Source organism: Ovis aries, chromosome 6, assembly GCF_016772045.2.
Source record: "Ovis aries strain OAR_USU_Benz2616 breed Rambouillet chromosome 6, ARS-UI_Ramb_v3.0, whole genome shotgun sequence".
In the NCBI taxonomy this organism is placed as follows: domain Eukaryota; kingdom Metazoa; phylum Chordata; class Mammalia; order Artiodactyla; family Bovidae; genus Ovis; species Ovis aries.
This window is the reverse complement of record NC_056059.1, coordinates 91,131,331-91,158,688: the sequence shown is the minus strand read 5'-3', so window position 1 is coordinate 91,158,688 and position 27,358 is coordinate 91,131,331. Positions and strand designations below refer to the sequence as shown.

Here is a 27,358-nt window from a genome sequence, read left to right as displayed (position 1 = left end):
GTGGTCATGTATGGATGTGAGAGTTGGACTGTGAAGAAGGCTGAGCGCCGAAGAATTGATGTGTTTGAACAGTGGTGTTGGAGAAGACTCTTGAGAGTCCCTTGGACTGCAAAGAGATCCAACCAGTCCATTCTGAAGGAGATCAACCCTGGGATTTCTTTGGAAGGAATGATGCTAAAGCTGAAGCTCCAGTACTTTGGTCACCTCATGCAAAGAGTTGACTCATTGGAAAAGACTCTGATGCTAGGAGAGATTGGGGGCAGGAGGAGAAGGGGACGACCCAGGATGAGATGGCTGGATAGCATCACGGACTCGATGGACGTGAGTCTGAGTGAACTCCGGGAGATGGTGATGGACAGGGAGGCCTGGCGTGCTGTGATTCATGGGGTCGCAAAGAGTCGGACATGACTGAGCGACTGAGCTGACTGAAGCCCTGGTATTAGCAACATTAGACCTTTAAATTAAGTACTTTCTTTGTTATAACCCACTGCACCTTTGTTCTACAGGAATGTAACTTTATTTAGTGTTTTGAGGGTGATGAAGATTAAGGAAAAACACTTCAGGGGAAAATGAGTTTTCTTGTTGATAGACATTTATCTAGGAAGAGAGCCATAAAAATGTTAACAGGCCTCTTGGCCAGAAGATAATGTAAACCACCTGAGACCTTTTATATACAGGGAGGTATGCAAAAGGAAAGCCTAGTCTCAATAAGGGTCAGGACTGCTGCCCCTGCATAACTCTGCATATGCCATTATTTCTTATGTACAACTTGGGGTATATAAGCTGCTTTTGAAAATAAAGTTGTGGGTCTGGCACCAATGCTTGGCTCCCCCATGTTGTTCTTTTCTCCCTTTTCTGGCTGAATTCCCATCTGGAGTGTGGAGACTCACCGTGTACACTTATTTGCCCTGGTTTCTAAGACCCACGCAAGAGGGAGCCCAAGGCAGGGCACCCTCTGCTATTCAAGAGGGCGCCAGTGGCCTACATAGACGATGCAAGTTCCTTGTCTTGGAACTTTATTGGTTTTCCATGAAAACCAAGTTATTCAGCCTCTTTTCTCCACTTATTTTCCTACTACACTATTTCTTTCTAATCTCCCTCCATATCTTTAATTAAGCAATTAATTCCTCAAACACCGACTCTGTCCCCGTTTTGAATTCCCTGGATCCACCAGGGCTGGACCCCGACAATAGATCACTAACAAGGCCTTCAAAGATTGGGTTTCAGAGCAGATTTAATGGCGATCCCTATAGTCCATAGGGTTGCAAAGAATCACATGTGACTAAGCGACTGAACCATGCTGAGATACTGGATTGCAAAAGTTCAAATGTCTGGGGAGAGAAAGACCTGTTAGAACCAGGTAGGTTGGTTTTGGGTGGTGGAGTGTGGTGAGCTCATGGAACAGCTGGGTGAGCAGTGAGAGGTAAGCGTGAGAGGTAATAAAGCAGGAGGTCCGGGGAGGGAGGTAAGGTTCAAATACAGCACTGATCTGTCTTCAGGTTTGCCCAAGGTTGGCCCTTTTCAGATTATGCCCCATCAACCAAAAAGAAAACAAATGAGTGAGCAAGTTTATTACAAAATATAGATTAAAAAACATCCTTAAGGAGGATTTCAAATACAGGTTTACTTAAGCTTGTGATTTCTAAGCAAATATCTGTTCTTAGGATGAAAATTTGCTATGTAGTAAAGAAAACAGTGTTTTTCTTTTTATCTTTTAATATAGTGAGGAAACAGAGCATGATGACTTTATATATCTCTCCATTTCCCAGGCAACATTCCGAGCAACTCCACATCTTTGTGTGCCCCCAAACCCCTACTTTTTTTTCCTTCGTAGAAGCAGCAGCAGCAACTTTGCACATGGTTTTTGGGAGGAACAGATGTAAGCCACTGACCACATATGAGAAACCGAGGTTCCTATGTTACAGGCAAGGTGAACACACAAAAAGGAGGCAGTATTTTACAGAATGGCTAAATAAATATCAATAAGAAATGAACACAGCCTGTGGGATTTGTTGCTCATATTGCCCTCTCACAATACAAGGTTCCTATAGTTGACTGAATTTGTGTCTGTGGAGTTTTAGACTTACTCAAACATCTCCGTACTTGAATTTTGAGCCTAGAATCATGTTGAAAGTTTTAGGGGAAGTATATAATTTAAACTAGTATCTATATGTATGAAGAGAAGAGGATGGGAACTCACTCCAGTATTTTTGCCTGGAGAATCCCACAGACAGAGGAACCTGATGAGCTACAGTCCATAGGGTCACAAACAGCTGGATACAACTGAAGTGACTTAGCATGCATACGAAGATAATAGGAGAAACAGTGAGATACATACAAACTAATTTTCACTGGTGGCTTAAACAGTTAACATTAAAGTATATTTAGATATTACAGTTTAAAAATAACTTTTTTGGTTAGGTAATTTATAGTATCTTTAAAATAGTACCTATTGTTAAACTCCCCAGAGCCTTTTATTTTAATTGTTATAATTTCTTTTTGTTGTTAGAAAACTGAGCGGATCTTGAAAATTCTCTTCACAAGAAAGAAGTTTTGTAATTATTTATGGTAATAGATGTTAACTGAACTATTGTGGTAATCATTCTGTAACATATACAAATATTGAATCATTATGTTATATAACCTGGAACTAATATAATATTATGTCAATTGTATGTCAATTAAAAATGAATGAATAACCACTGTCAAACAGAATAAAACAAAACTTTCTTGTCTTTTATAATTTCTTCTAAAGATCACCTTGTCAATCTGCCTTGCTTTGTGAGTTTTCCAGTAAGCATAAAAGGGTGTCATTAATGTCTCCATTTGGTTTATAGCAGTCTCAATTTATTTAAATGCTCTTCACTGTGATTTAGAAGATGGACCTGATTCTTCCGGTTTTGCAGGATGATAGGAATTATGGGAACCACTCATTTCAGAACTTTTCTTGCATAAACATGCTGTGATCATAAAAAGTAGAGGATAAGAATAATGTAGTTATTGCTTCTATTTTGTTATCATGAATAACCTATAAACCAATACATTCACTGCTGACAAGGAGAACAATTTCCAGTCAGTGGAGTTTAAGAGGCATAATTTTCCAACCCAGTTGTTCTAGTTGAAAACTGAAAGCACAAAACTTTTTCTAGTCTTTTCTGAGGCCTTGGCTTCTTTCACTTCAGCACATTTGGGGCTTCTCTCTTTTCTCTGCTTTCCTCAGAGGAACTTCCTCTCCAGAGTCTTCTCCTGGGGAAATAATTGTAATAAGGAGGAAGGCGACTGTGTGGACAAAAATATGGATGGAATTGAAAATGGTGGTTCCACTTTGGAGGGGGGTAAAGCCTGTATGGAAACCTAATGTAGACTCGGGGCCATCTTGGTGGGAAAAAATGGAGGGGACACCTGGGTGTCCTGGTGATGGGCTGGATCCTTGTCACTGGGTTCCTTGTGGCAGGGGGAGGGGTGAGTGTAAAGATCTCGCAGTCTGTAGGGTTTGCATTATTTTGTGAGTCTCCAGGAGGATTGACCACTTCTTCTTGTCCTGTGGGGAGAAAAGTGCACGTCAGGAAATAGGCCTGATGACAGGAGCAGAGGGGAGAGTCTTCAGGTGTCGCAGAGGAGAAAGAATGGAAGGGAGAATTCTAGAGTCTCCCTAAAGCATGTTTAAGAGAACTGTCTAGGTCGGTAAAATGAGACATGGACACTCCTTGTGACCTAGAAATTCCATGCTGGAGAATTTACCCACGAGAAATGAGTACGTATGTCTACAGAAGTTTAGTTCAAGAATTTTTGTTTTTTAAGCAGCTCTTTTTTTTGGCCACACTCTGGGGTATGTGGGATCTTAGTTCTCTGACCAAGGATCAAACCAGTTCCCCCTGCAGGGGAAGTGCAGAGTCTTAACCATGAGACCACCAAGGAAATCCGCATAGCACTCTTATTCATATTAACCTAAACCTAGAAACCATCAGTGGGCTCCCTGGTGGCTTGGATGGTAAAGAATACACCTGCAATGTGGGAGACTTGGGTTGGAAAGATCCCCTGGAGGAGGGCATGGAAAACCACTCCAGTATTCTGCCTGGAGAATCCCATGGACAGAGGAGCTTGGTGGGCTGTGATACAAAGGATCACAAAGAGTTGTACATGACTGAAGCGACTAAGTACATACACACAGAAACCATCAATAGGTGAGGATAAATAAACTATGTATTGATACAATAAAATACTACTCAGTAATAAAGACCAAGAATTATGAATACAACAACATGGATGTCTCCTATGATGCTATGTTGAGCCAAAGAAGTTAGACACAAAAGAGTATGTAGTGTAAGATTCCATTTATATGAAGTTCAAGAACAAGCAAAATTATGTTAATCTATGAAAGATGTTCAAGCTGGATTTAGAATAGGCAGAGGAACCAGAGATCAAATTGCAAACATTCACTGGATCATTGAAAAAGCAAGAGAGTTTCAGAAAACATCTACTTCTGCTTTATTGACTATGCCAAAGCCTTTGAGTGTGTGGATCACAACAAACTGTGGAAAGTTCTTTTTTTCTTTTTTAATTTTTATTTTTACTTTATTTTACTTTACAATACTGTATTGGTTTTGCCATACATTGTCGTGGTGGATTCATGTCAATGTGGAAAGTTCTTAAAGAGATGGGAATACCAGACCACCTGACCTGCCTTCTGAGAAATCTGTGTGCAGGTCAAGAGGCAACAGTTAGAACTGGACATGGAACAACAGACTGGTTCCAAATTGGGAAAGGAGTATGTCAAGGCTGTATACTGTCACCCAGGTTATTTAACTTCTATGCAGAGTACATCATGAGAAATGCCAGGATAGATGAAGCACAAGCTGGAACCAAGATTTCTGGGGGAAATACCAATAACCTCAGATATGCAGATGACACCACCCTTATGGCAAAAAGTGAAGAAGAACTAAAGAGCCTCTTGGTGAAAGTGGAAGAGGTGAGTGAAAAAGCTGGCTTAAAACTCAACATTCAGAAAACTAAGATCATGGCATCTGGTCCCATCACTTCATGGCAAATAGATGGGGAAACAATGGAAACAGTGAGAGATTTTATTTTTGAGGGCTCCCAAATCACTGCAGATGGTGACTGCAGCCATGAAATTAAAAGAAGCTTATTCCTTGGAAGGAAAGTTATGACCAACCTAGATAGCATATTAAAAAGCAGAGACAGTACTTTGTCAGCAAAGGTCCATCTAGTCGAAGCTATGGTTTTTCCACTAGTCGTGTATGGGTGTGAGAGTTGGACTATAAAGGAAGCTGAGTACCAAAGAACTGATGCTTTTGAACTGTGGTGTTGGAGAAGACTCTTGAGAGTCCCTTGGACTGCAAGGAGATCCAACCAGTCCATCCCAAAGGAAGTCAGTCCTGAATATTCATTGGTAGGACTGATGCTGAAGCTGAAACTCCAATACTTTGGCTACCTGATGCAAAGAGCTGACTCACTGGAAAAGACCCTAATGCTGTGAAAGATTAAAGGTGGGAGGAGAAAGGGACAACAGAGGATGAGAGGGTTGGATGGCATCACTGATGTGATGCACATGAGTTTGGGTAGGCTCTGGGAGTTGGTGATGGACAGGAAGGCCTGGGCATGCTGAAGTCCATGGGTTGCACAGAGTCGGACATGACTGAGCAACTGAACTGAACTGAATGGTTTAAAAAAAGTGAAAAACAGCTTAGGGTTACATGTAGGTGTTATTTGTGGAGAAAGGAATCAGTGAATTCTTTCAATCTTGATCTGGGTGGTTGTTATATGAATATGGAGATATGCACACACATTTATATTTATACACATACATATAAATATACACAAAAATATATGTGCACACATGATTATATGCACATATGCATATATGTAAAAAGTGATTCATCTGCACTTTTAAGATGTGTGCCTTTTATTGTGCATAAATTATAAATAAAAAAGAAAATTTGGTGGAAAAAAATGTAATGTTAAGAAAAGTAACTGTCCCCACGAAGGCTATTAATCCAAAAGACTTACTTCACTTCCCCAGCAGTGAAATTGCTCCCTGAAGAGGACAGAGGGAGAGTCTACAGGCAGCAGAGGAATGAGCACTGAGGACCAGATGACACGTTTCCGAGAAGAAATTTGGATCAATATCCAGTGTCAAGGTCTTTCCTCTAGCTGTATCATTTAATCAAATTGGCTATGAAATAGCAAGATTTCCTTTAGAAAATTATCCCTTCTCTCCTTTAGGAACTTGCCAATATAAGTCTGGAAAGAGCAGCTGAGTGTGAATGATGGAAAAAATGAATTCCTCACAAGACTGTTGTTAGACATTCAACTCTTTCATTGACTGGCCAGTGAAAAATCAGATTTCATCCAAGAATTTCAACAAAGTGACACAGTGGAGGATGTAAGGAGAAGGTGTAGGGGAGAGGCTGGAGAGTCAGCCGCTGGCCAGTTGAATGTTGAATAAACAGACAAGCCAGTCTTTCCATAGCTGTAAAATGGGGAAGACCTCTCAAAGAGAAAAAGAGACAAGTGCCTATGTGGACACAGGGTGATTGTGAGCGTAACTTTGGCTCTTGACTTTCCAGGGTTGGTCTTTTTGAGGGCTGGCTGTACTTAAGTTTCTTGGAAATATCTTTATAATAATCACCTCTATTATTTTGTTAATCCAGTTTGAATGGGTGAATTAAATACTGACTCTTTCTCCCGGATCCGCTCAGGCTACTGAGTATTAAAATGTTATGGTTGAAACTGGATTAAGACATTTCAAACTACAGAAGATGACTTAATGCCATATCACTCATTCTTTCCTCCTATACAATCAGATTAGTTATGAACCTTTTTAACATAAAACCTTTCTGCTGAGAATCCAGTTGCTAGAGAGGAAGCTAGCCTTATTCTTGAGCTCCATTGGGACATTTTGCTATCAGATCAGGTTTAGCTAGGTCTTGGGCTCTGCCACTCAGTAAATTGGATTCTAGCTTTTAAAACATCCACCCTTTGTGCTCATTTTGCTTCTCAAAACTGAGGCTACTCACCAAATCCTCCTGACAATGGGGTATTAGAGTTGTTAGTGTTTGCCTGACTCTGGGATGTCTAGTGTTTTTTAAAATTAAAAAAAATTTTTTTAATTTTGTTTTTTTTGACCATGCCATGTAGCATGTGAGATCTTAATTCCTTGACCAAGGATTGAACTCATGCATTCTACTTTGGAAACTCAGAGTCTTAACCACTGGACCACCAGAGAAGTCCCTGGTTTGTCCAATATTAGTCAATGCTCTCTTCTTCCAGGAATTTCTGAGGACTCAAGGTTAAGATATATGCTTGTGCCAGTAACTAGCTCACACAAAACCACGTTCTCCCAGCAGACTAGACACATGGTGACTATTTCAGGTTCCTGGTTGGCTAGCTCAAGTGGTGTAACATATGGGAAATTTAGGGACTTATTTGGGGAACTGTCCCAGGATTTTGTGAGTGGGTCGATGCCATTCATGGTCTCGAAAGAGTTAATACTGCTCCTGAATTCTTCTGTCTGTCCGTGTTCTGATCCATTCTCTCTGTCTTCTAAACCTTCCATAGTCTCTTCAAAGCCCCTTCAACATTCTCATTCTTCTTCATTCAATTCTCCTGACCTTTCTAAGCAGATTATTTTGCTTCATATTTCAGAGGGAAAACTTCAGTGATCTGCCACGAACTTCTTTGTTTCTACTTCTCTCACTTCAAAAAGAAGTCTACACACTCTGACTCCCTTTTCCCCCACCCATTTAATCCATAGGAATCTGACTCTGTTTCCACCATCCCACAAAGAAGTATTAGTGTTGTCTCATGCACTCTGCTTTCGAAACTCAGAGTCTTAACACTGGACCACCAGAGAAATCCCTGGTTTGTCCAGTATTAGTCAATGCTCTCTTCTGACAAATGTTGACAACTACTTTGACAGCAATCATCAATGGTCCTGGGCTTTTAAAAAGTTGGTTCCAGATGCCAAGAACATCATTTGAATCAAGATTTCTGGGAGAAAATATCAATAACCTCAGATATGCAGATGACACCACCCTTATGGCAGAAAGTGAAGAGGAACTCAAAAGTCTCTTGATGAAAGTGAAAGTGGAGAGTGAAAAAGTTGGCTTAAAGCTCAACATTCAGAAAATGAAGATCATGGCATCTGGTCCCATCCCTTCATGGGAAATAGATGGGGAAACAGTGTCAGATTTTATTTTTTGGGGCTCCAAAATCACTGCAGATGGTGATTGCAGCCATGAAATTAAAAGACGCTTACTCCTTGGAAGAAAAGTTATGACCAACCTAGATAGCATATTCAAAAGCAGAGACATTACTTTGCCGACTAAGGTCCGTTTAGTCAAGGCTATGGTTTTTCCTGTGGTCATGTATGGATGTGAGAGTTGGACTGTGAAGAAGGCTGAGCGCCGAAGAATTGATGCTTTTGAAGTGTGGTGTTGGAGAAGACTCTTGAGAGTCCCTTGGACTGCAAGGAGATCCAACCAGTCCATTCTGAAGATCAGCCCTGGGATTTCTTTGGAGGGAATGATGCTAAAGTTGAAACTCCAGTACTTTGGCCACCTCATGCGAAGAGTTGACTCATTGGAAAAGACTCTGATGCTGGGAGGGATTGGGGGCAGGAGGAGAAGGGGACGACAGAGGATGAGATGGCTGGATGGCATCACGGACTCGATGGATGTGAGTTTGAGTGAACTCCGGGAGTTGGTGATGGACAGGGAGGCCTGGCGTGCTGTGATTCATGGGGTTGCAAAGAGGCAGACACGACTGAGCGACTGAACTGAACTTGCCTGGTTTATCTCTATGCAGATTTCACGTCTCATTTCCTCAAGGAGGTCTTCCCTCCCCTGAAGCTGCCTTAAGGCCTTTAGCAATATGCTTCCATAGCACCCATGAGTCCACTTTCACCATATTTACTGGTTATGTGATTAGTATTCCGTGGTTATATTCCTCCTCCACTGATGTACCTGCGAGCTCATCGTGCATACCTGGTCTCCTGATCACTAGCACTGTGCCTACAGGGGACTCGATCAGACTGAGAGAGATCTGTTTCCATAACTGCAAAAGTTATCACTTTCCTACTTCTCAGGGATAATGTGATTATTAACAAGCAAATATTTCTCACTCTGTAGCATACTGACAGGACACCAAAGATACTGAATATCGAAAATGAGAGCTTTTCTGTAACCTTAATTAGACTAAAGTCAGTCAAATATTTAAATGCAGATTGGAAACATTTTGAGAGGAAGAATAGCATAGTGTTTAAAAGCACAGGATCCCTTAAGAGAACAGACTGTGTATGATTTCAGTACCTTTAGACCATGAAATTTTTGCATCCTGTTTTACACTCCTGGATATGTTCCAGTCTCTCCTGGTTTACAGACTATGGGAACTTGAATAAAATTTGTATTCTGCTGTTGTGTGAAAATTGTATAAATCATAATTATGTTGAATTTGTTCATAATGCTTTTCAGGTCCACCACCTCCTTCTGCTTTTCTGTCTATTATTCTATTAATTTTTGAGAGTTTGCTATTTTTAACTCCAACTAAAAATCTTAATTTATCTACTTAAAAAATAATTGTAATATGCAATGGAACTATATGTAACTTTGTTCTGCATTTTCCAAGTCACTTGTAAATGTTATCATACTTTCATAATTTTTAAAAACAGCATAGAATCCCTGAGCTCTATGACTTATATGAGCTCTGCCATTTAATAATTGTGTGACTACTGACAGCTTCCATAACTTAACTGACAGCTTCCTCCAAGTCTGCCTTTCCTTATTTGTTAAAATGGAGAAAATAATGCTACTTATTGGCTTGCTGTAGTGTCTAAAATAAGATATGTAAAGTGCTCAGACATGGATGTGAGAGTTGGACTTTAAAGAAAACTGAGCACTGAAGAATTGATGCTTTTGAACTGTGGTATTGGAAAAGACTCTTGAGAGTCCCTTGGACAGCAAGGAGATCCGGCCAGTCAATCCTAAAGGAGATCAACCTTGAATATTCATTGGAAGGACTGATGCTGAAACTGAAGCTATAATACTTTGGCCACCTGATGCGAAGTGCCAACTCATTGGAAAAGACCCTGATGCTGGGAAAGATTGAAGGTGGGAGGAGAAGGGGATGACAGAGGATGAGATGGTTGAATGGCATCACCAACTCAATGGACATGAGTTTGAGTAAACCCTGGGAGTTGGGGATGGACAAGCAGGCCTGTTGTGCTGCAGTCCATGGGTTGCAAAGAGCTGGACACCACTGAGCAACTGAACTGAACTGAACTGAGCTACTAGGTTATTGAACCTCCATGAAGATGAGGAGGACTGTTGACTCTACTGGTCATTGAAAGTGAAAGTGAAAGTCTCTCAGTTGTGTCTGACTCTTTGTGACCCCATGGACTATACAGTTCATGGAAATCTCCAGGCCAAAATACTGGAATGGGTATTATTTCCCTTCTCCTGGGGATCTTCCCAACCCAGGGATCAAACCTAGGTCTCCCACATTGCAGGCGGATTCTTTACCAGCTGAGTCACAAGGTGAGCCCAAGAATACTGGAATGGGTAGCCTTTCTATTCTCCAGCAGATCTTCCCAACCCAGGAATCGAAACAAGGTCTCCCGCATTGCAGGTGAATTCTTTACCAACTGTACTATCCAGGAAGGCCCTTTTGGTCATTGCTATAAACAGTCCTTCACTTAGTGTGAGTACTTATGCCCAGTACATAACAGATGAGTTGAGTGAGTGGCCAGGCAGGCAGGCGTGGATTGTATTAATGGATGTTGAGTTCATTTCTGTAGATTTTTGCAAGTCTAAGTGAATCTTTCATTCTAGTCTCAGAAAAAAATTAAAAAAAAATTTTTTTTTGGTTACATGGCATGTGGGATCTTATTTTCCGGGCCAGAAATCAGATCTATGTGCCCTGCAGTGGAAATGTGGAGTCTTACCACTGGACTGCCAAGGAAGTCCTGCCAAACCCATAAAATTTGCAAAAAAATTTACATTCAGAATTAGAGGATAATAAAATAACCAAGCCAAACTATTGCTGGAGTTTGGATATCAATTTTAAGTGGGTTTATTATAGTCTAGACATGAAATTCATAGTACGCCAACTAGTACTTTAAAGAAAGTAAGGATGAGATGACCTCTTTTTAGAAAATATAATTACCTGTAGTCTGTGGTTGTATGGGCAGACAATAGCTGTTTTGTAGTGAGCTACCCTGATTTTTAAGAGAAGTAAGCTTTATACTTGATGTATATGTATGCACTTCTTCTTTTATACATTCTCAGGCGCCTTCAGAGGCGAACCAAAAAGAAATATAAGCCCTGTGATTAACTTGCTCACAATAACTGCAACTTAATTCACTTCATAGACTCACAGAATGACTGGCTATTTTGGTCAAGTCCCTAATTTTACAGATAAAGACTTTGGAGCCCACTTCACACAAGTTCACACAGGCCTCTTTCAATCCTATGCTGTGAGTCTAGTCGACTCAACAGTGTACAGGTTACTGTGTTAGGAGCTGCGCCAAAGGCAGAGATGAAGAAACAGGGCCTATGGGGAGATGCTACAAACACATGGATCTATAATACAGAGCATAACGCAGTAAGTACCGTGGGCGATGTGCGAATTGCTGTAAGAATTCAAAAATGGCAGATAGAGGGAGTTTGCAATTTTAAAGCTTCATATCTTAAGAAAACTGTTGTGAAGGTAGTACCATAGTGACACTAAACGACATCATATGAAGCAGAATTATAATATCAGGTGAAAACAGGGGAGGGGCTAGCCACAGCTGCTGCCATGGAGATGAGAGAGGACGGTGTGAGTTTGGGGACTCACACGCGATCCTGTCTGGCAGAGCCAGGACAGGTATAAACAAGTGATGACCTGGAGCCAGGGCTGCCTGGAGAGAGTGAAGCTGCATCCGAAGAACTTTGAGGCCAGTCTGAGGGACAGTGGGGAAGAGGGAGCCCAAAACAGAAATCACATTTTAGCAGTGCTTAAAAAAAAGTGAATAAACCTCTAATTTCATTATAACTTATTTAGCTACATGTTTATAGGGTTTCCTGAAGAGTGGTTCACTTTCTGGAACCACCAGCTCCAATAGACCTGCTCCTCTCCACTCTGTTATGAGCTGTGGTGCATGGGCGCAGCGAACTGGTTGGGGGATGACTAGGGTCTCCTAGGGTCTGGCTGCACCCCTGCAAAGTTCCAGGGCCACATGAAAGGGGTGGAGGGCTCGGTATGACTCATGGGGCTCTCCTCCTTTTCTTGCCTGTCCCCAGGGTTTGCAAACCAATTCTCTGGCTCAGGCCACCTGGAAATTTTGTAGTGGGGGAAAAGGAAAGAGAAAGGAGCAGTGGAGAAATTGAATCTCATAGAATCTCAAAGCAAGAAGTCTAGGCTCACCTCCACAGCACCAGGACACAACTGACTGCTTTGGACACAATTTTAATCACAACTGTGATTAAAGCATTAACAAACAGAAAGTGAACACCCACCATGTGCAAATTACCACGTTATTGGGAAATCAAAGAGGTGGACATTGCTGTAATTCATGGGGGATATTGTTAGCTCCACAACAATAGTAACTAGTATCCATATAGTGCTTGAAGCTTGAAGAGCTCTTCTTGCAGGATAGCTCATTTGGTCCTAACAACCCCCATAATAATGGATGTCATTCATGCTGTCACTTTACACAAGAGGAAATGCATTTCAGAGCAGTTAAGTGCATCTAAAGTTATATAGCTAAGACTGAGACTCAGACCAATATCTTCCGATGATAAAAATTCAGTGTCTTTCTCTTTAACCACACAGGCTGATGGAAGCTGACGTAAATATTCCCAGTTCATGGATATGCATAATCATGGAGCCAAATTCATTCTTTTTACACAGCTTATTAATTAGTGGACCCACAGGGGAATAAAAGCAAAACCCTTACCTTCTGCCACAGTTACCACCAACCAGCAGACCAATAGCCAGTAGGAGAAGCAGGGTCTGTGAGCCATGGCTTCTACCCTGAGCAGTCACTGCCTCGACCCCAACGTGGCTTTAAAGGGGGTGGGTGAGTCACCCACAGCTTGATTCAGGGAGTTGTATTTGCATAATGGACCACAGCCATCAGGGCCTGTGGTGTGAGGGTAAAAAGTCAGCAAGGAAATACCAGACAGTATTTATCAACCAGAGCCTCTTATAATGACAGCCAAACGCCATCTATCCACCCTTGACTGGAGTTGGATTATGGACAATCACACCCTCGCTATACTTCTAATTCCTTCAAATCTTTTTCTGTTAGTGTCTTCTCTTTACTTGTGTGCATAGGTCTCCTCAGCAAGAGAAAGGATCTGTCCAGGCAGTATTCCACACTCTTTCCTTCCATATAACTTACCTCACAAAGCCAAACAGGATGGGGAGGGGGTTATCCAAAGGCTCAGGGACTGAAGCGGTTTGACGAGGCTGTTCACAGGTTTCAGATCAGGGATTATGTTTTTTCTGCTTTGGTGCAGGAGGCAAGAGCAACAGTTGAAAAACATCTTCTCTAGTAGCCATCATGGTGGTTGTCTAAACAGACACGAAAATTTTGGGAGATTAACTTAGTGAGTTGTCCTTTCAGGACTCCTCTGATTCATCAAATTGCCCCAAAGATGCCCAGTTTGTTTCCTGTCAGCTCCTGGAGGAATGGGAGGGGATGGTCACAAGTGATTAAAAGCATGGACCCTCCCAAGCGATGATCATACTAAGTAAGTCAGAAAGACAAATATCATATGAAATCCACGTGGGATCTAAAATATGGCACAAATGAGCTTATCTATGAAACAGAACAGACTCACAAACACACAGAACACATCTGCGGTTGCCCAGGGGATGTGGGGCACTGGGGGAGAGATGGATTGGGAGCTTGGGATTAGCAGATACAAACTTATAAATAGAATGGATAAACAACAAGGTCCTACTGTGTAGCACAGGGAACTATGTTCAATATCCTGTGATAAACCATAATGGAAAAGAATATGAAAAATGATGTATATAGGTGTATAATTGAGTCACTTTGCTGTATAGTAGAAATTAACACGTTGTAAATAAACTATACTTAAATAAAATAAAGGTTAAAAAAAGGTATGGACTTCAGAGTCAGGAAAAACTGGCTCCAGCTCTGATTCCTTTTCTTACTAGGTGGGTGACTTGAAGCCTCAGGGATAAAATGGGGCTTGTAGTATTTCCCTCTGAGGATTGTTGTGATGAATAAAGAGGTAATTGACACAGCTCCAACCACAGTGTTTAATTGAAGGCCAATTGCTTAACAATATTGCGGTGGTTTTTGCCATACATTGACATGAATCAGCCACGGGTGTACATCCTGAACCGCTCTCCCACCTTCCTCCTCAGCTCATCCCAAATAAATAAATTAATTAGTTTAAAAATTACTTAATTATAAGGAAAGTTCAGCTGGCATAAAGAGGTTTGAGAACAAACAACACAGAACAGGTTTGGGGACCAAAACAACTCAGGTAGTTGGAGCAGACATACACGAAGGCGCTACAGAGAAGCTTCTGGTTTCAAATGTTCAACATGCTGCAGGCACCCACCAGACTGTTCTGTATAAAGACTGGAAGCTTCCATTAAGCTGTCTAAGAGAGCATCTTCTACTGTGCCAATATAGATATTGATAATGTTTACTGAGCATCTATTATGTGTCTAATAGGCACTGTGCTAAGCATGTAGCTTGCATTGTATAACTGAATGTCCATATACCACGAGGCAAATATTATCATCTTTACCTACACGGCAACCAAGGCCCAGAGAAGTACTCAAGCAATGTATCCAAAGTTGCACCACTGAGGGGCGGCAACCAAGGCCCAGAGAAGTACTCAAGCAATGTATCCAAAGTTGCACCACTGAGGGGTGGCAGAGCTGAGATTTTTAAGTTGGTGTGAATCCAAGGCCTGTTTCCTCTCTTCCTGCCCACAATGGCTCTGCAAACAAATATTAAATAAAAGGTGTAAACAGTGGCCACAGGACTGGAAAAGGTCACTTTTCATTCCAATCCCAAAGAAAGGCAATGCCAAAGAATGCTCAAACTACCGCACAATTGCATTCATCTCACACGCTAGTAAAGTAACCCTCAAAATTCTGCAAGCCAGACTTCAGCAGTACATGAACTGTGAACTTCCAGATGTTCAAGCTGTGTTTAGAAAAGGCAGAGGAACCAGGGATCAAATTGCCAACATCCACTGGATCATCAAAAAAGCAAGAGAGTTCCAGAAAAACATCTATTTCTGCTTTATTGACTATGCCAAAGCCTTTCTTCAAGAGATGGGAATACCAGACCACCTGACCTGGCTCTTGAGAAACCTATATGCAGGTCAGGAAGCAACAGTTAGAGCTGGACATGGAACAACAGACTGCTTCCAAATAGGAAAAGGAGTACATCAAGGCTGTATATGGTCATCCTGCTTATTTAACTTAGATGCAGAGTACATCATGAGAAATGCTGGGCTGGAAGAAGCACAAGCTGAAATCAAGATTGCTGGGAGAAATATTAATAACCTCAGATATGCAGATGACACCACTCTTATGGCAGAAAGTGAAGAGGAACTAAAAAGCCTCCTGATGAAAGTGAAAGAGGAGAGTGAAAAAGTTGGCTTAAAGCTCAACATTCAGAAAACTAAGATCATGGCATCTGGTCCCATCACTCCATGGGAAATAGATGGGGAAACAGTGGAAACAGTGTCAGACTTTATTTTTGGGGGCTCCAAAATCACTGCAGATGGTGACTGAAGCCATGAAATTAAAAGATGCTTACTCCTTGGAAGGAAAGTTATGACCAACCTAGATAGCATATTCAAAAGCAGAGACATTACTTTGCCAACAAAGGTCCATCTTGTGGTCATGTATGGATATGAGAGTTGGACTGTGAAGAAGGCTGAGCACCAAAGAATTGATGCTTTTGAAGTGTGGTGTTGGAGAAGATTCTTGAGAGTCCCTTGAACTGCAAGGAGATCCAACCAGTCCATCCTAAAGGAGATCAGTCCTGGGTGTTCATTGGATGGACTGATGCTGAAGCTGAAACTCCAGTACTTTGGCCACCTCATGCGAAGAGTTGACTCATTGGAAAAGACTCTGATGCTGGGAGGGGTTGGGGGCAGGAGGAGAAGGGGACGACCCAGGATGAGATGGCTGGATGGCATCACCAACTCGATGGACATCAGTTTGAGTGAACTCTGGGGGTTGATGACGGACAGGGAGGCCTGGCGTGCTGCAATTCATGGGGTCTCAAAGAGTCGGACATGACTGAGCTGAACTGAACTGAACTGAACAAGAATAAAAATACAAAAGTGAAAAAAAAAAAAAGAAAGGGAGCTGTTGTGGTTGCAGCTGAATTACAGTGACTTCAATTCTTTGTTCTCTTGGGAGCTTATACTTGCCAACTCATTCTATTGCTCAAAGACCTAATGGTTGAGCAGAACATTTGCAGAAAGAACAAAACAGAACACAGTCCCTGGCTTCAAAAGGCTGGAATCTAATGAGGGAGACTGTGCAAACTGAGAACCAAAGTGAATAAGAATGTAAACACTTACCAACTAGAAGAATGGTAAATTCCACAGACTTGATGATAAACCTAGGCAAAAATTCTAGAAATAGATGGTTCAGTCAACGATGCATCAGCAATTTGGAAAGGAAGCAGGGACAAGCTTAGTGCCTGAGATTCCACGGTTCAGTTCTGTTGACCACATGTCCTGTGCCACGTCTAGGGCTGGTATAGGTGCTCAGGCTAAAGATGGAGTTCCTGCTCTCATGGAGTGTCTAGTCTGGCAGGGACATTAAATACTAATTAAGGAGTGACAAGAAAGGGTTTGAGTGTTAAGATGAAAAAAGCATTGGGAGCTGCAAAGCAGAGACACTCATAACTTTACGCCAATGGGTGTGTATTACGTTTACTATTAGTACTTTGTATTCTGTATTAGAATCACATTGCCATGCGGATCTAATAAAATTAGATCCACATACTCTGTGTAACTACTGCCAGTGTTGTGTTTTATGGATTTACTGCAAACTATTTAGCCAAACATTTTGTATGATGGACATTTGTATTATTTCTTCAGCTCCTCTTTCTTTTTGTACTGAATTTCTGATGACCTTTCATTTGAAATGTTGATGAAAATAAGTAACAAAAGCAAAATGGTAATAGAACTTTTTTTTCTGTTTGCATTTGTTGTCCTGAAGTTTATGAAGTAAAGAAATAAAACTTCAAAAGGAACAAAAATGTTTAAAGTTTCATACAATTCTTTTTTCTTTTTTTGGCTGTACTGAGCAGCATGCAGGATCTTAGTTCCCTGACCAAGGATGGAACCCATGCCTCCTGCCTTGGAAGCATGGAGTCTTAACCACTGGACTGCCTGGGAAGTCCCTCATCGAATTTTTATTTGACAGAAAATCCTAACATATCTTTAAAAAAAACTTTTATTATTTATTTATTTGGCTGAGCGGGGTCTTTTAAAAAAAAGTATTTATTTTTGGCTGTGCTAGGTCTTCCTTGCTGCCTGTGGGCTTTTCTCTAGTTGTGGGGGTCTACTTTCTAGTTATGCTGGGCCGGTTTCTCATTGCAGTGGCTTCTCTTGTTGGCCACCACAGGCTCTAGGGTGCACAGGCTCCAGAATTTCTGGCTCCGGAGCTCTAGAGCACGGTAGTTGTGGCAGGCGGGCTTAGTTGCTTCATCGTATGTGGGATCTTCCAGGACCAGGGATCCAACCTGTGTCTCCTTCATTAGCAGGTGGATTCTTTTTCTCAGAGAGCTACCAGGGAAGCCTTACATTGGATTTTTTAAAAAAAATTTTTATTTTTACTTTATTTTACTTTACAATACTGTATTGGTTTTGCCATACATTGGCATGAATCCACTTAGTTGCGGCCTGTGGGAACTAGTTCCCTGACCAGGAATCTAACCCAGGTGGCCTGCATTGGGAGTGGGGAGTTTTTAGCAGCTGGACCAACCAGGAAGCCCCTGTAACATATCTTTACTGCTGGTCTTTATTTGCATGTCATTATTCAGACCATACAAGTTGAGAGCTGCTGGATGTCCGTCCGCGGCTTTGAGGGGCGCTCTGCAGAGCCCCCTATCACACGCTCAAGGACCCCAGCACGACTGCTTGAGGATGATCAGCAGCACCTAGCCTCACTCACCTCCGCAGTCCTGATGGGATGAAGTCCCTGTTTTGCTGCCAGGTCTTAGACAACCAAAGGCGTGACAGACGTCCAATAAGGCTGGTTTCTTGCTGCAGAAACCGCTGAAGCTGTCTGGGGGAGGCGTTCCCCTTACCTGGCCGTGTGAATAAGCCAGGAAGCTGCCATCAGGGCCGCCGTGAGTCAGGATTACGGATAACCTGGGGAGAGTGATGGGTACCGGCCTGCCCCCTGAGTCAGGCCGAGGGAGTAGCGGCTAGCGCTGCGAGGCTCATTTCCTGGAGGCTCGGGGGTGGATCAGCGTGTTGTGTCAGGAGCATTGAGGCACACACTCCTTCCGGGAATCTATGGGTTTCTGTGGTTGGCGCCAACGTGGAGCAGACTGTATGACTCTCCTGCTAGGCTTGCTAAAGGCGTCTTCTGCTGGGATTTCTCCTAAAAGGGATTGCAGGCACCAGAGACATATCTCCAACTCAACCGCTTTGCAGATCTGGAGACTGAGATGAGACCTGGAGAAGTTTCCTGAAGTCATCCCAGTGATTTAACAACAGAAAGGCAGTAACATCCTGGCCAGGGGTGGAGTGATGCCCACCATGTGAGGGCTCTCATTTACCAATGGTCTGAAGCAGTATCAAACCAGTGGGATAAATCAGGGTGCTAGTCTCTGCCTTGACACCCATTAGCTGTGAGACCCTGGACCTGTCAGCCTGACTGACTCAGTTTCATCTGTATAATATAGCATTTGCTGTGTCCTGTGCATCACTGTTCTAATTATTGTGCATACATCAAGCCATTTAATTCTCAAAATAACCCAGTGAGGAAGGTACTATTGTGAACCCCACTTAAAGATGAGAAAATTGAGGCACAGAGAGGTCAATTCATGCGACTACTAAGTGGCAGAGCCTTGGTATGAACACAGACAGTTAGGCTCTAGAATTCATGCTCTAATTGTTGCGCTAGGTGGACTCTGTCCCCCTGGTTGTCAGCTTATTGTTATAAAGGCTCTGTGAAAGTATCCTGAAAATTCAGGCATGCACTGTAGGACAAAAGTTGGTTGTTAACATAATTTTTTTTTTCAAGGCTTAAATAAATAAAAAGAGGTAGAGGGAGAACTTACAGATTAAAAGAGATTTAAGACACGTAAACAATGACAACATTTGGACCTTATTTGGGTCCTACTTCAAATAAACAAATTGTTAAAGAAAATACAACTAGGGAAATGTAAACACTGACTGGATATTTGATGATAATAAATAATTATTGTAAATATGATGGTGATAAATGATTTTAACAAAAAGATAAAGATGGATTCAGAGATAGTTGCTGAAATATTTACAGGTTATATGTTGTCTGGGATTTACTTCAAAATAATCAGAGGATGGGGAGTATAGATGAAGCAAGACTGTCCATGTTTAATAATGATTTAAGCTGGGTGAAGGGTGTGTTTGGGTTTATGTCAAAGCCCCATGGGCCTACTTTGCAGGGCTGGTGGGAAGAATGACAACTGATAGGGAGAGAGGGGGTTGGATGCTTTTTCGGAGATTCCCCTTCTAGGGTACCACTGATTTCAGGGTGACCCCAGTGCTTCCTACGTGGCAGACTCTTAGTGGATTCTTCTGGCTTGCATGAATGCGTGAGCATATGGATGAATGAGTGTGAATGAGTCCGGCCCACGATGAGTTGGAGAACCAGTCTGTCACAAGATCAGAAACAGAATCTAATTTCTAGGTCAAACAGAATGATGAAATGGATTCTGTATGTTTCCCAGTTAAGCGAATTGCACATTTAAAGGCATCTTTATCTATCACTATCATAAGGACCAAAATACTCCTACACCTTCCCGCCTTATCCTGGTAGACAGAGCATATGAGAAGATTTACTAAAACCTCCACTCTGAAGCCATATCCCCACTATTCACACCTCGCAGAGACAACACTGCTCTGAGTTCCCCTGCTGTTATCTTTTGCTTGCCCTGCCCAACATGTGTCCCAGTGCTCCTGATTAGCCAAAGTTCCCTGGCTTCAGGTCTGTCTGTATCCTACACTTGTAAATCACATTGCTTTTGTATGGCCACAGAAATTGGTTTAGGGTTGGGCATTTGACTCAAGCCAAATCAACTGAGGCCCAGTCAAAACCAATCCTGGAACTTTTGTATAAGTGACTGGAAAAGAGGTGCATAAATTTTGCCTTTGGACTTGAAGTTGGGAGAGACATACCTACAACAGAGAGTCTGCTCAATAAAACTGATTGGAGAGATAGCGGATTCAGACATCATTTGATCCCCTGGATCCAGCTATACCTGAGGCCATACCCAGTGCCCCGCATGCAGTGTGGTAAGACTGATTCTAAAGTATTACCAGCACAGTCACTATGGTAGCAAATCACATAGAGAATAAAGATTCTAGTCTAGTGTTGCTTGTTAAATAGAAAGAAGAGCTATTAATGTTTATATTCTTGTATTTGCCTACAAGCTATAGAAGTAGACAGGGAGTAGAAAACTATGCCAGTTCCAGTGGCTGGGTAAGGTAAGGCATTTGAAGAAATTAAGAGGATTCTTTTTATCATTCCATGCATTCTTCCTGAGAGCTGAGAGAAGCCGGTGACTAGACAGACTTCCCCGCAGGTGGAAGCTGTGGATACCTGAGTGTCTTGGCTACGAATGCGGTCAGGTGACTTCATCCTGTGTGCTCAGCCACCCTGTTTATGCCTGGCAGTAGCATCAGACAGATCCAGGTTGCGGTGATGAATCACTATGGGCTTTCCCCAGCTTCAGACGCAGGGTGCATACAAATTTTATCTTTCAACCTTAAACTGCCCCAGTTTGAGCTCCTGAATGAAATGAGTGAAGTCTGGCCTTTAGGTGTTTTCAATGAGCAATTCAGTATTTAGTGAATTGAAATCTCTGGGTTGTAGATTGGGGTTGATAACAATGTATCTCTTTGTAGAACTGAGGAGAATATGTATCAAGATACAAGCTGTAAGACCAAGGGGCAAGTTACCCAAGTTTAACTTCCTCCTCTATAAAATGAGAATAATAATAGTGCCTACCTCACAGGTTGTTGTGAGTTTAAATGAGTTAATGCCATTTAAACACTTTCAATGGAAATTGGGGCTATGTAAATATTAACTATAATTACTCTTGAAAAATAATAACTTTCTGTTTCAGACAAACGTTTCTTCTAGAACCTACATATCTGAAACAAAACTAAGAAAAGGCAGAACGTGAGGATTTATGAAAACTGTGACTTGTGAGCGTGTGTAATACCTCTCACACAGCAGTACTTTAAAGTCCTGTTTTTTAATTTTCTGAGGTATTGAGGCAGTTGGAAAGCTGAATGGGAAGGTTCTCAACAGGGAATGAAGGGGGTTTTCTTTAGGTTTCTGCTAGGTGGCTAGTCATAGGCAAGCTAATTAAAATCTTGTCATCATACTTACCCAGACAATGGTTTCTATAACTTGCAGTAGTTAAGCTGGCAGGGGTTTGAGAGAGTTCTTTGAAATATTCAGGAATTACAGGAAATGGTAATACTTTAAGACTTGTATCTAACATTCACCAATGTCTGCAGGAGATGATGAGGGTAATGGTAACAAGCAGCTACTAGTTTTTTCAGAAATGGTGTGGTTTTGATTTAAATTTGTAGAATGCTGTTAAAACTTGTTCTTTCCTTCCCTCTCCTCTCTCCCCTCCCCACACCTTCTTTCTCTTCCCACTCCCTCTACCCTACTTGAAGTATCTTCCTCCTTCTCTTTAGAACCAGCCACTTTAAACATTTTATTTACTTGTTTAGGCTGCATTGGGGCTTATTTGCGGCCTCAGGCTCTCCGCTGCAGTGTGCGGGCTTCTCTCTAGTTGCTGCATGTGGGATCTTAGTTCCCTGACCAGGGATGGAACTCATGTACCCTGCATTGGAAGGTGAATTCTTAACCACTGGACCACCAGGGAAGTCCAATAATTAACCACTTTTTAACAATTTGTCACATATCCTTCTATTCCTTTTTCTATGTATTTACACACACACACACACACTCAAAAATTGTTTTGCAGGTGGGTTTAAAAATTTTTTTATAAATGGGATATTTTGAGTTGCCTTCTAAATTATTTCTTTTTCTTTTCTTTTCTTCACATGCCAGTTCATATAGATGGATCTCTTTCTTTTGAATTGTTGCTTACTATTGCCTTGTATGGGTGGACCATAGTTTTATTTATCGATTCACTGCCTGATGGAATTTGAGTTCCTTTCCATTTTGTGCTCTTATAAACAATCCTCCCATAGGGCACCTGCTGAGTGCATTTGCCGTAAGGTACATTTAAAAGTAGCTTGCTGAAATTGTTTTTAGATTTAAATTGTAGAATTCATCTTCATTTCATTCTAGTTTTCTGGTCCCGATGGCACTTTGTGGGCTGGATCCTTTGGATAGCCACATTTTATAGCTGGCTAAAATCATTTCGTATCCTTTCAACAAGGATATATCCAGATAATGGTGAAGGCCACAGAAAGGTGAAACATACATCTCAATAAGGCATTCCCTGCTCTTAAGACCTACCCACAAGTGTCAGAGAGAGAGTGGCAGCCAAAACATTTTTTTAAAATGCTCAGGATTTCAGAGGTAGTTCCCTTCAGCTGTATAGGCTGGCAACGCTTTGTACCATTATAAAGTCTACCTCTTTTATAAGCACTGGTACCCTTTACTTCTAATTAAATTATATGTTGAGTACACTTTGCTGGCAAGTCTGCAGCTGGTGCCTGTCTCTACAAGGTGCTCATCTCCAGTATTTGTGGTTAGTGTCCTGCACTAACAGAGTATGCTTCACTATCTCTGTTTAATAAATCATGTCCGCTTTAAAAAGCACGAGACCTAGATTTGCCGAGGCAGATGTGATCTTCTGTATTTTTTTTCAACAGCATAAGCTCTACCACAAGGATCTGGGAAATTTATTATCTGACACAAATCTGTTGGAGACTCCTTGGCTGTCAGCTGACCACAAATCATGGAGCCAAGGTTAAGTTCAAAGTATCTATCTAGTACGTGACCGGATACTATGAGACAGTGCTAACTCTAATTAGCCAGTTCAGAGTGAGATGAGGTGCTCGACCTAGAATGTAGATCAACACGTAGCTTCAGTGGGACTTCCCTGGTGGTCCAGTGGTTAAGACTCCATGCTCCCAATGCAAGGGGTATGGGTCAATCCCTGGTTGGGGAACAAAGATCTCTCATGCTCTGGCCAAAAAATAAACAAGTATATCCTAAAAACACATTACTTTATTCATGGAGAAAATCTCACTATGAAAGTATGTTGACTAAATAGTGGGCTTGGCGATGTAGTTGACTTCTTTTCTTATGTGAACTCCTTTACTTGGACACTGGTCTCTGAGCCATATGATGAGTAGCCCTGTCTCAAGGGCTTTATGAAATGGAATGAATGAGTGAATGAGACAGATCTAAGATGGATTAAGTGATCTTTTCAGAGTTGACATGGGAGGGTGTGATTAAATAAAACTTTCCTGACTTTCAGTGGGACGATGTTCCTTGCTCGTCCTTGAGCTGCCACGGAGAGGGAAGGTTTGTTTAAGGCACAAACAGATTGCCTAGCTGCTGCTGCGTGTACTACTCTTATTCCCTATCAAGAGCATTTCTCCCCCCTTGTGCTCTGCCCTTCTTCCGGTTTTTATCTCCTTTCCCCATTATCCTGCCATAGGATTTAAAGAAAGAAAAACAACACATGGAAAGCTCATTGTATGGTCTGTGTTTTACAACCAGTTAAATATAATTCTCATCAATTATATTGATGAGGAAGGTATATTGTCTACTTTGTAAATGCTCATAGAGGTTCAGTAATTTGGCCCGGGTCCCACCTGTTGTAAAATGGCAGGCTTGAGACTTGAACCCGGGTCTCTTTGATTCTCCCCAGGTGGTTTGGTCCCCTACTCTTACATCTGAGGAGGCTGCTGATAGAGTCCCAGTCCTGCGACAGAAGTTTAAAAGTGTCTACATCGACACACTCGAGTTCCATGTTGGAGCTTGGAGGCTCCATACGTTTCATAGTCACCTACTTTAATCGTCACGGTCTGGCCACTTTGCTTACTTCTTTTGTATCATATATGTGTGCATCCCTGTAGGCTGCGTATGCCTTCACCTTGTCATCTTTGCATCCCTCACAATACTGTATGGGGCTTTGAAAGCAGCACACGCAATGGGTTATGATGTTAAATTGGCTAGTCTATAAGTTTCTTTATGTGCCTAAAAAGTGAAAGTGAAAGTCACTCAGTCATGTCTGACTCTGCGACCCCATGGACTACACAGTCCATGGAATTCACCAGGCCAGAATACTGAAGTGAGTAGACGTTCTATTCTCCAGGGGATCTTCCTGACCCAGGGATCCAACCCAGGTCTCCCGTGTTGCAGGCAGATTCTTTAGCAGCTGAGCCACCAGCTGAAGTAAATATTAAATGAAGGAGACCGAGACTCAAACACTTAAACTTTAAGACATTGTGGTATGAATTCTATTGCACATGTGCTTCTACTATTAATAATGAGGCAGTGAACAGTGAGGAGAAAGGCACCACGAAGCCCATTCTCCTGAACTGCACTCCTTGGCATTCTCAGATTACTGCTGTTGGAACTTCCTACTAGTTTCTAACCTTGAGGACAGGAACTGGTGTTTTCTCTGTTGGTTATCTAGAGCCTAGCATATTTTCTGGCATTCAGTTCCTGAAACTTGAAAAATATGCGTTGACTGTGCTAAGTTCTCAGCATTTCCTCTTATACTGCTATTACTGGTGCTTGTTATGGACCTCCATGCGGTTCTTATTGCAGGTTATATCTGGCTGCTGCTCCTGGGTTCCCTGGTTCTGATCCAATATTTTCTTTTGCCAGTTTCATCTCTTCCAGCCCCTGCTTTGCACAGAGTATACTTCTGTGATTGGAAGTACAGCTGGGAGGAAGGTAAGGGATGTGGGAGCATGGGCATCGTTGTTTCTCCTGAGTGTTAGAAGTGTGGTGAAATGAAGTTTGAGGAAGCAAAGTCTGGAGGTAATCAGGTGTAAGCCTCCAAGAGTCATTTCAGTGTAGCATGGAATTGTGATAACATGTATGAAACTCTGTCTACTAGGGAAGTTCATGAAAGATTCAGGTTTACTGGAGGCTGGTTATATAGGCACTCTTTGCCTAAAACATTGTCAAATTCCAGACTCCCAGAGGAAAGCAGATGTTCTTCACAAACCACATTGTGTCTACAAACTCTTAAGACACAGAGAGGCCTTCTTATCAGTTAAGGAATGATGGAAATCCTCCTGAAATCCAAATTCCCAAATGCTAGCCAAGAGTCAGTTCTACAATCAGGCCTTTCTAAGGATAGCAGTCTCAGGCTTGCTGTGTTAATCCCTTTTTTCAGACCCCTTAGCTTCTGACTTGTGGGTGGGGTTGGTAAAACCTTGGTAAAGCATCTGCCTGCAATGCAGGAGACCCGGGTTCAATTCCTGGGTCGGGAAGATCCCCTGGAGAAGGAAATGGCAATCCACTCCAGCACTCTTGCCTGGAAAATCCCATGGATGGAGGAGCCTGATAGGCTACAGTCCACGGGGTCGCAAAGAGTCGGACATGACTGAGTGACTTCACTTTCACTTTACAGATCTTACAGGATGAAGGAGGAGTGGCTCCCATCTTATCTCCATTTAATTCACCACCCTGGCTCCTGCAAAATTTAGACAGAGGCTGCAGGATGACAGAAGACTAAAGCAAATTCAACCAAGGAGTAGCCCTGACAATGGCCGAGTGCCAGCTGTGACATCTTGCTAGAGTCGATTAACATGGCTCTGGGTGCACGGTAGGTGACCCAGTGATCAGCTGGGTGCCTGCTTTACCATCCCTATTGAAAACAAACAAACAGGATCAGAAAACAGATCATATTAACATGGAACTAACAAAAAGCAACATTAACAGCCCAGGTTATAACTCTCTTGTTTCTGTTATAATTGAAAGAGACCTAGACCATGTAGATATTCTACAGAAATTCACTATATTGATAGATTATGTTAATCAAATGGGATGAGCAAGCTGTGACTAGTAAATCTGAAGCCTCGATAAAGTATGCTCTAGAGGGTGAGAAACTCATGAAATTCAGGGGTCTGCCACACCAGAAAACGTCTACTTCTGTCTTATTGACTTTGCCAAAGCCTTCGATTGTGTGGATCATGACAAACTGTGGAAAATTCTTAAAGAGATGGGAATACCAGATCACCTTACCTGCCTCCTGTGAAACCTGTCTGCAGGTCAAGAAGAAACAGTTAGGACTGGACATGGAACAAGGGACTGGTTCCAAATTGGGAAAAGAGTATGTCAAAACTGTATATTGTCACCCTGTTTATTTGACTTATATGCAGAGTACATCATGTGAAATGCAGGGCTGGATGAAGTACAACTCGGAATCAACATTGCCAGGAGAAAATGTTGGGTTGGATGAAGCACAAGCTGAAATCAACATTTCCAGGAGAAATATCAACCTCAGATATGCAGGTGATACCACCCTATGGCAGAAAGTGAAGGGGAACTAAATAGCCTCTTGATGAAAGTGAAAGAGGAGAGTGAAAAAGCTGGCTTAAAACTCAGCATTCAAAAAAAAAAAAAAACCAACAACAAAAAAACTCAGCATTCAGAAAACTAAGATCATGGCATCTAGTCCCATCACTTCATGGCAAATAGATGGGGAAACAGTGGAAACAGTGAGACTTTATTTTTGAGGGCTCCCAAATCACTGCAGATGGTGACTGCAGCCATGAAATTGACTCTTGCTCCTTGGAAGAAAAGCTATGACCAGCCTATATAGCATATTAAAAAGCAGAGAAATTACTTTACTGACAAAGGTCAGTACAGACAAAGCTATGGTTTTTCCAGTAGTCATGTATGGATGTGAGAGTCGGACCATAAAAAAAGCTGAGTGCCAAAGAATTGATGCTTTTGAACTGTGGTATTGGAGAAGACTCTTGAGTTCCTTCGACTGCAAGGATATCAAACCAGTCAATCCTAAAGGAAATCAGTCCTGGATATTCATTGGAAGGACTGATGCTGAATCTGAAGCTCCAATACTTTGGCCACCTGATGCTAAGAACTGACTTGTTGGAAAAGACCCTGATGCTGGGAAAGATTGAAGGCAGGAGGAGAAGGG

The 27,358-nt window shown here is 42.0% G+C and overlaps 1 protein-coding gene across 2 annotated transcripts; it reads right to left on the bottom strand.

Annotated features, from left to right (window-relative positions):
* Positions 1 to 1,556: 1,556 nt before the first annotated feature.
* ODAPH (odontogenesis associated phosphoprotein) lies at positions 1,557 to 13,022 on the bottom strand. 2 transcript variants are annotated; one of them, XM_015096288.4, is made up of 3 exons: positions 12,956 to 13,022; positions 3,402 to 3,541; positions 1,557 to 3,257 (listed from the first exon to the last, which is right to left on the bottom strand). In XM_015096288.4, exons 1-3 carry the CDS (start codon positions 13,020 to 13,022, stop codon positions 3,174 to 3,176), a joined length of 291 nt encoding a protein of 96 aa, XP_014951774.1. In that variant the 3' UTR covers positions 1,557 to 3,173. The 2 variants fall into 2 exon arrangements, with proteins under 2 accessions (XP_014951774.1, XP_060273206.1); XM_060417223.1 differs by having other exon boundaries at positions 1,627 to 3,541.
* Positions 13,023 to 27,358: the final 14,336 nt, after the last annotated feature.

Bases quoted from the DNA above. Each gene is read 5' to 3' on its own strand.
- ODAPH (XM_060417223.1), bottom strand. From the start codon at position 13,022: ATGGCTCACAGACCCTGCTTCTCCTACTGGCTATTGGTCTGCTGGTTG. The intron at 3,542-12,955 runs GTAAGGGTTTTG...TTCTCCCCACAG, and splicing joins GGTGGTAACTGTGGCAGAAG to GACAAGAAGAAGTGGTCAAT.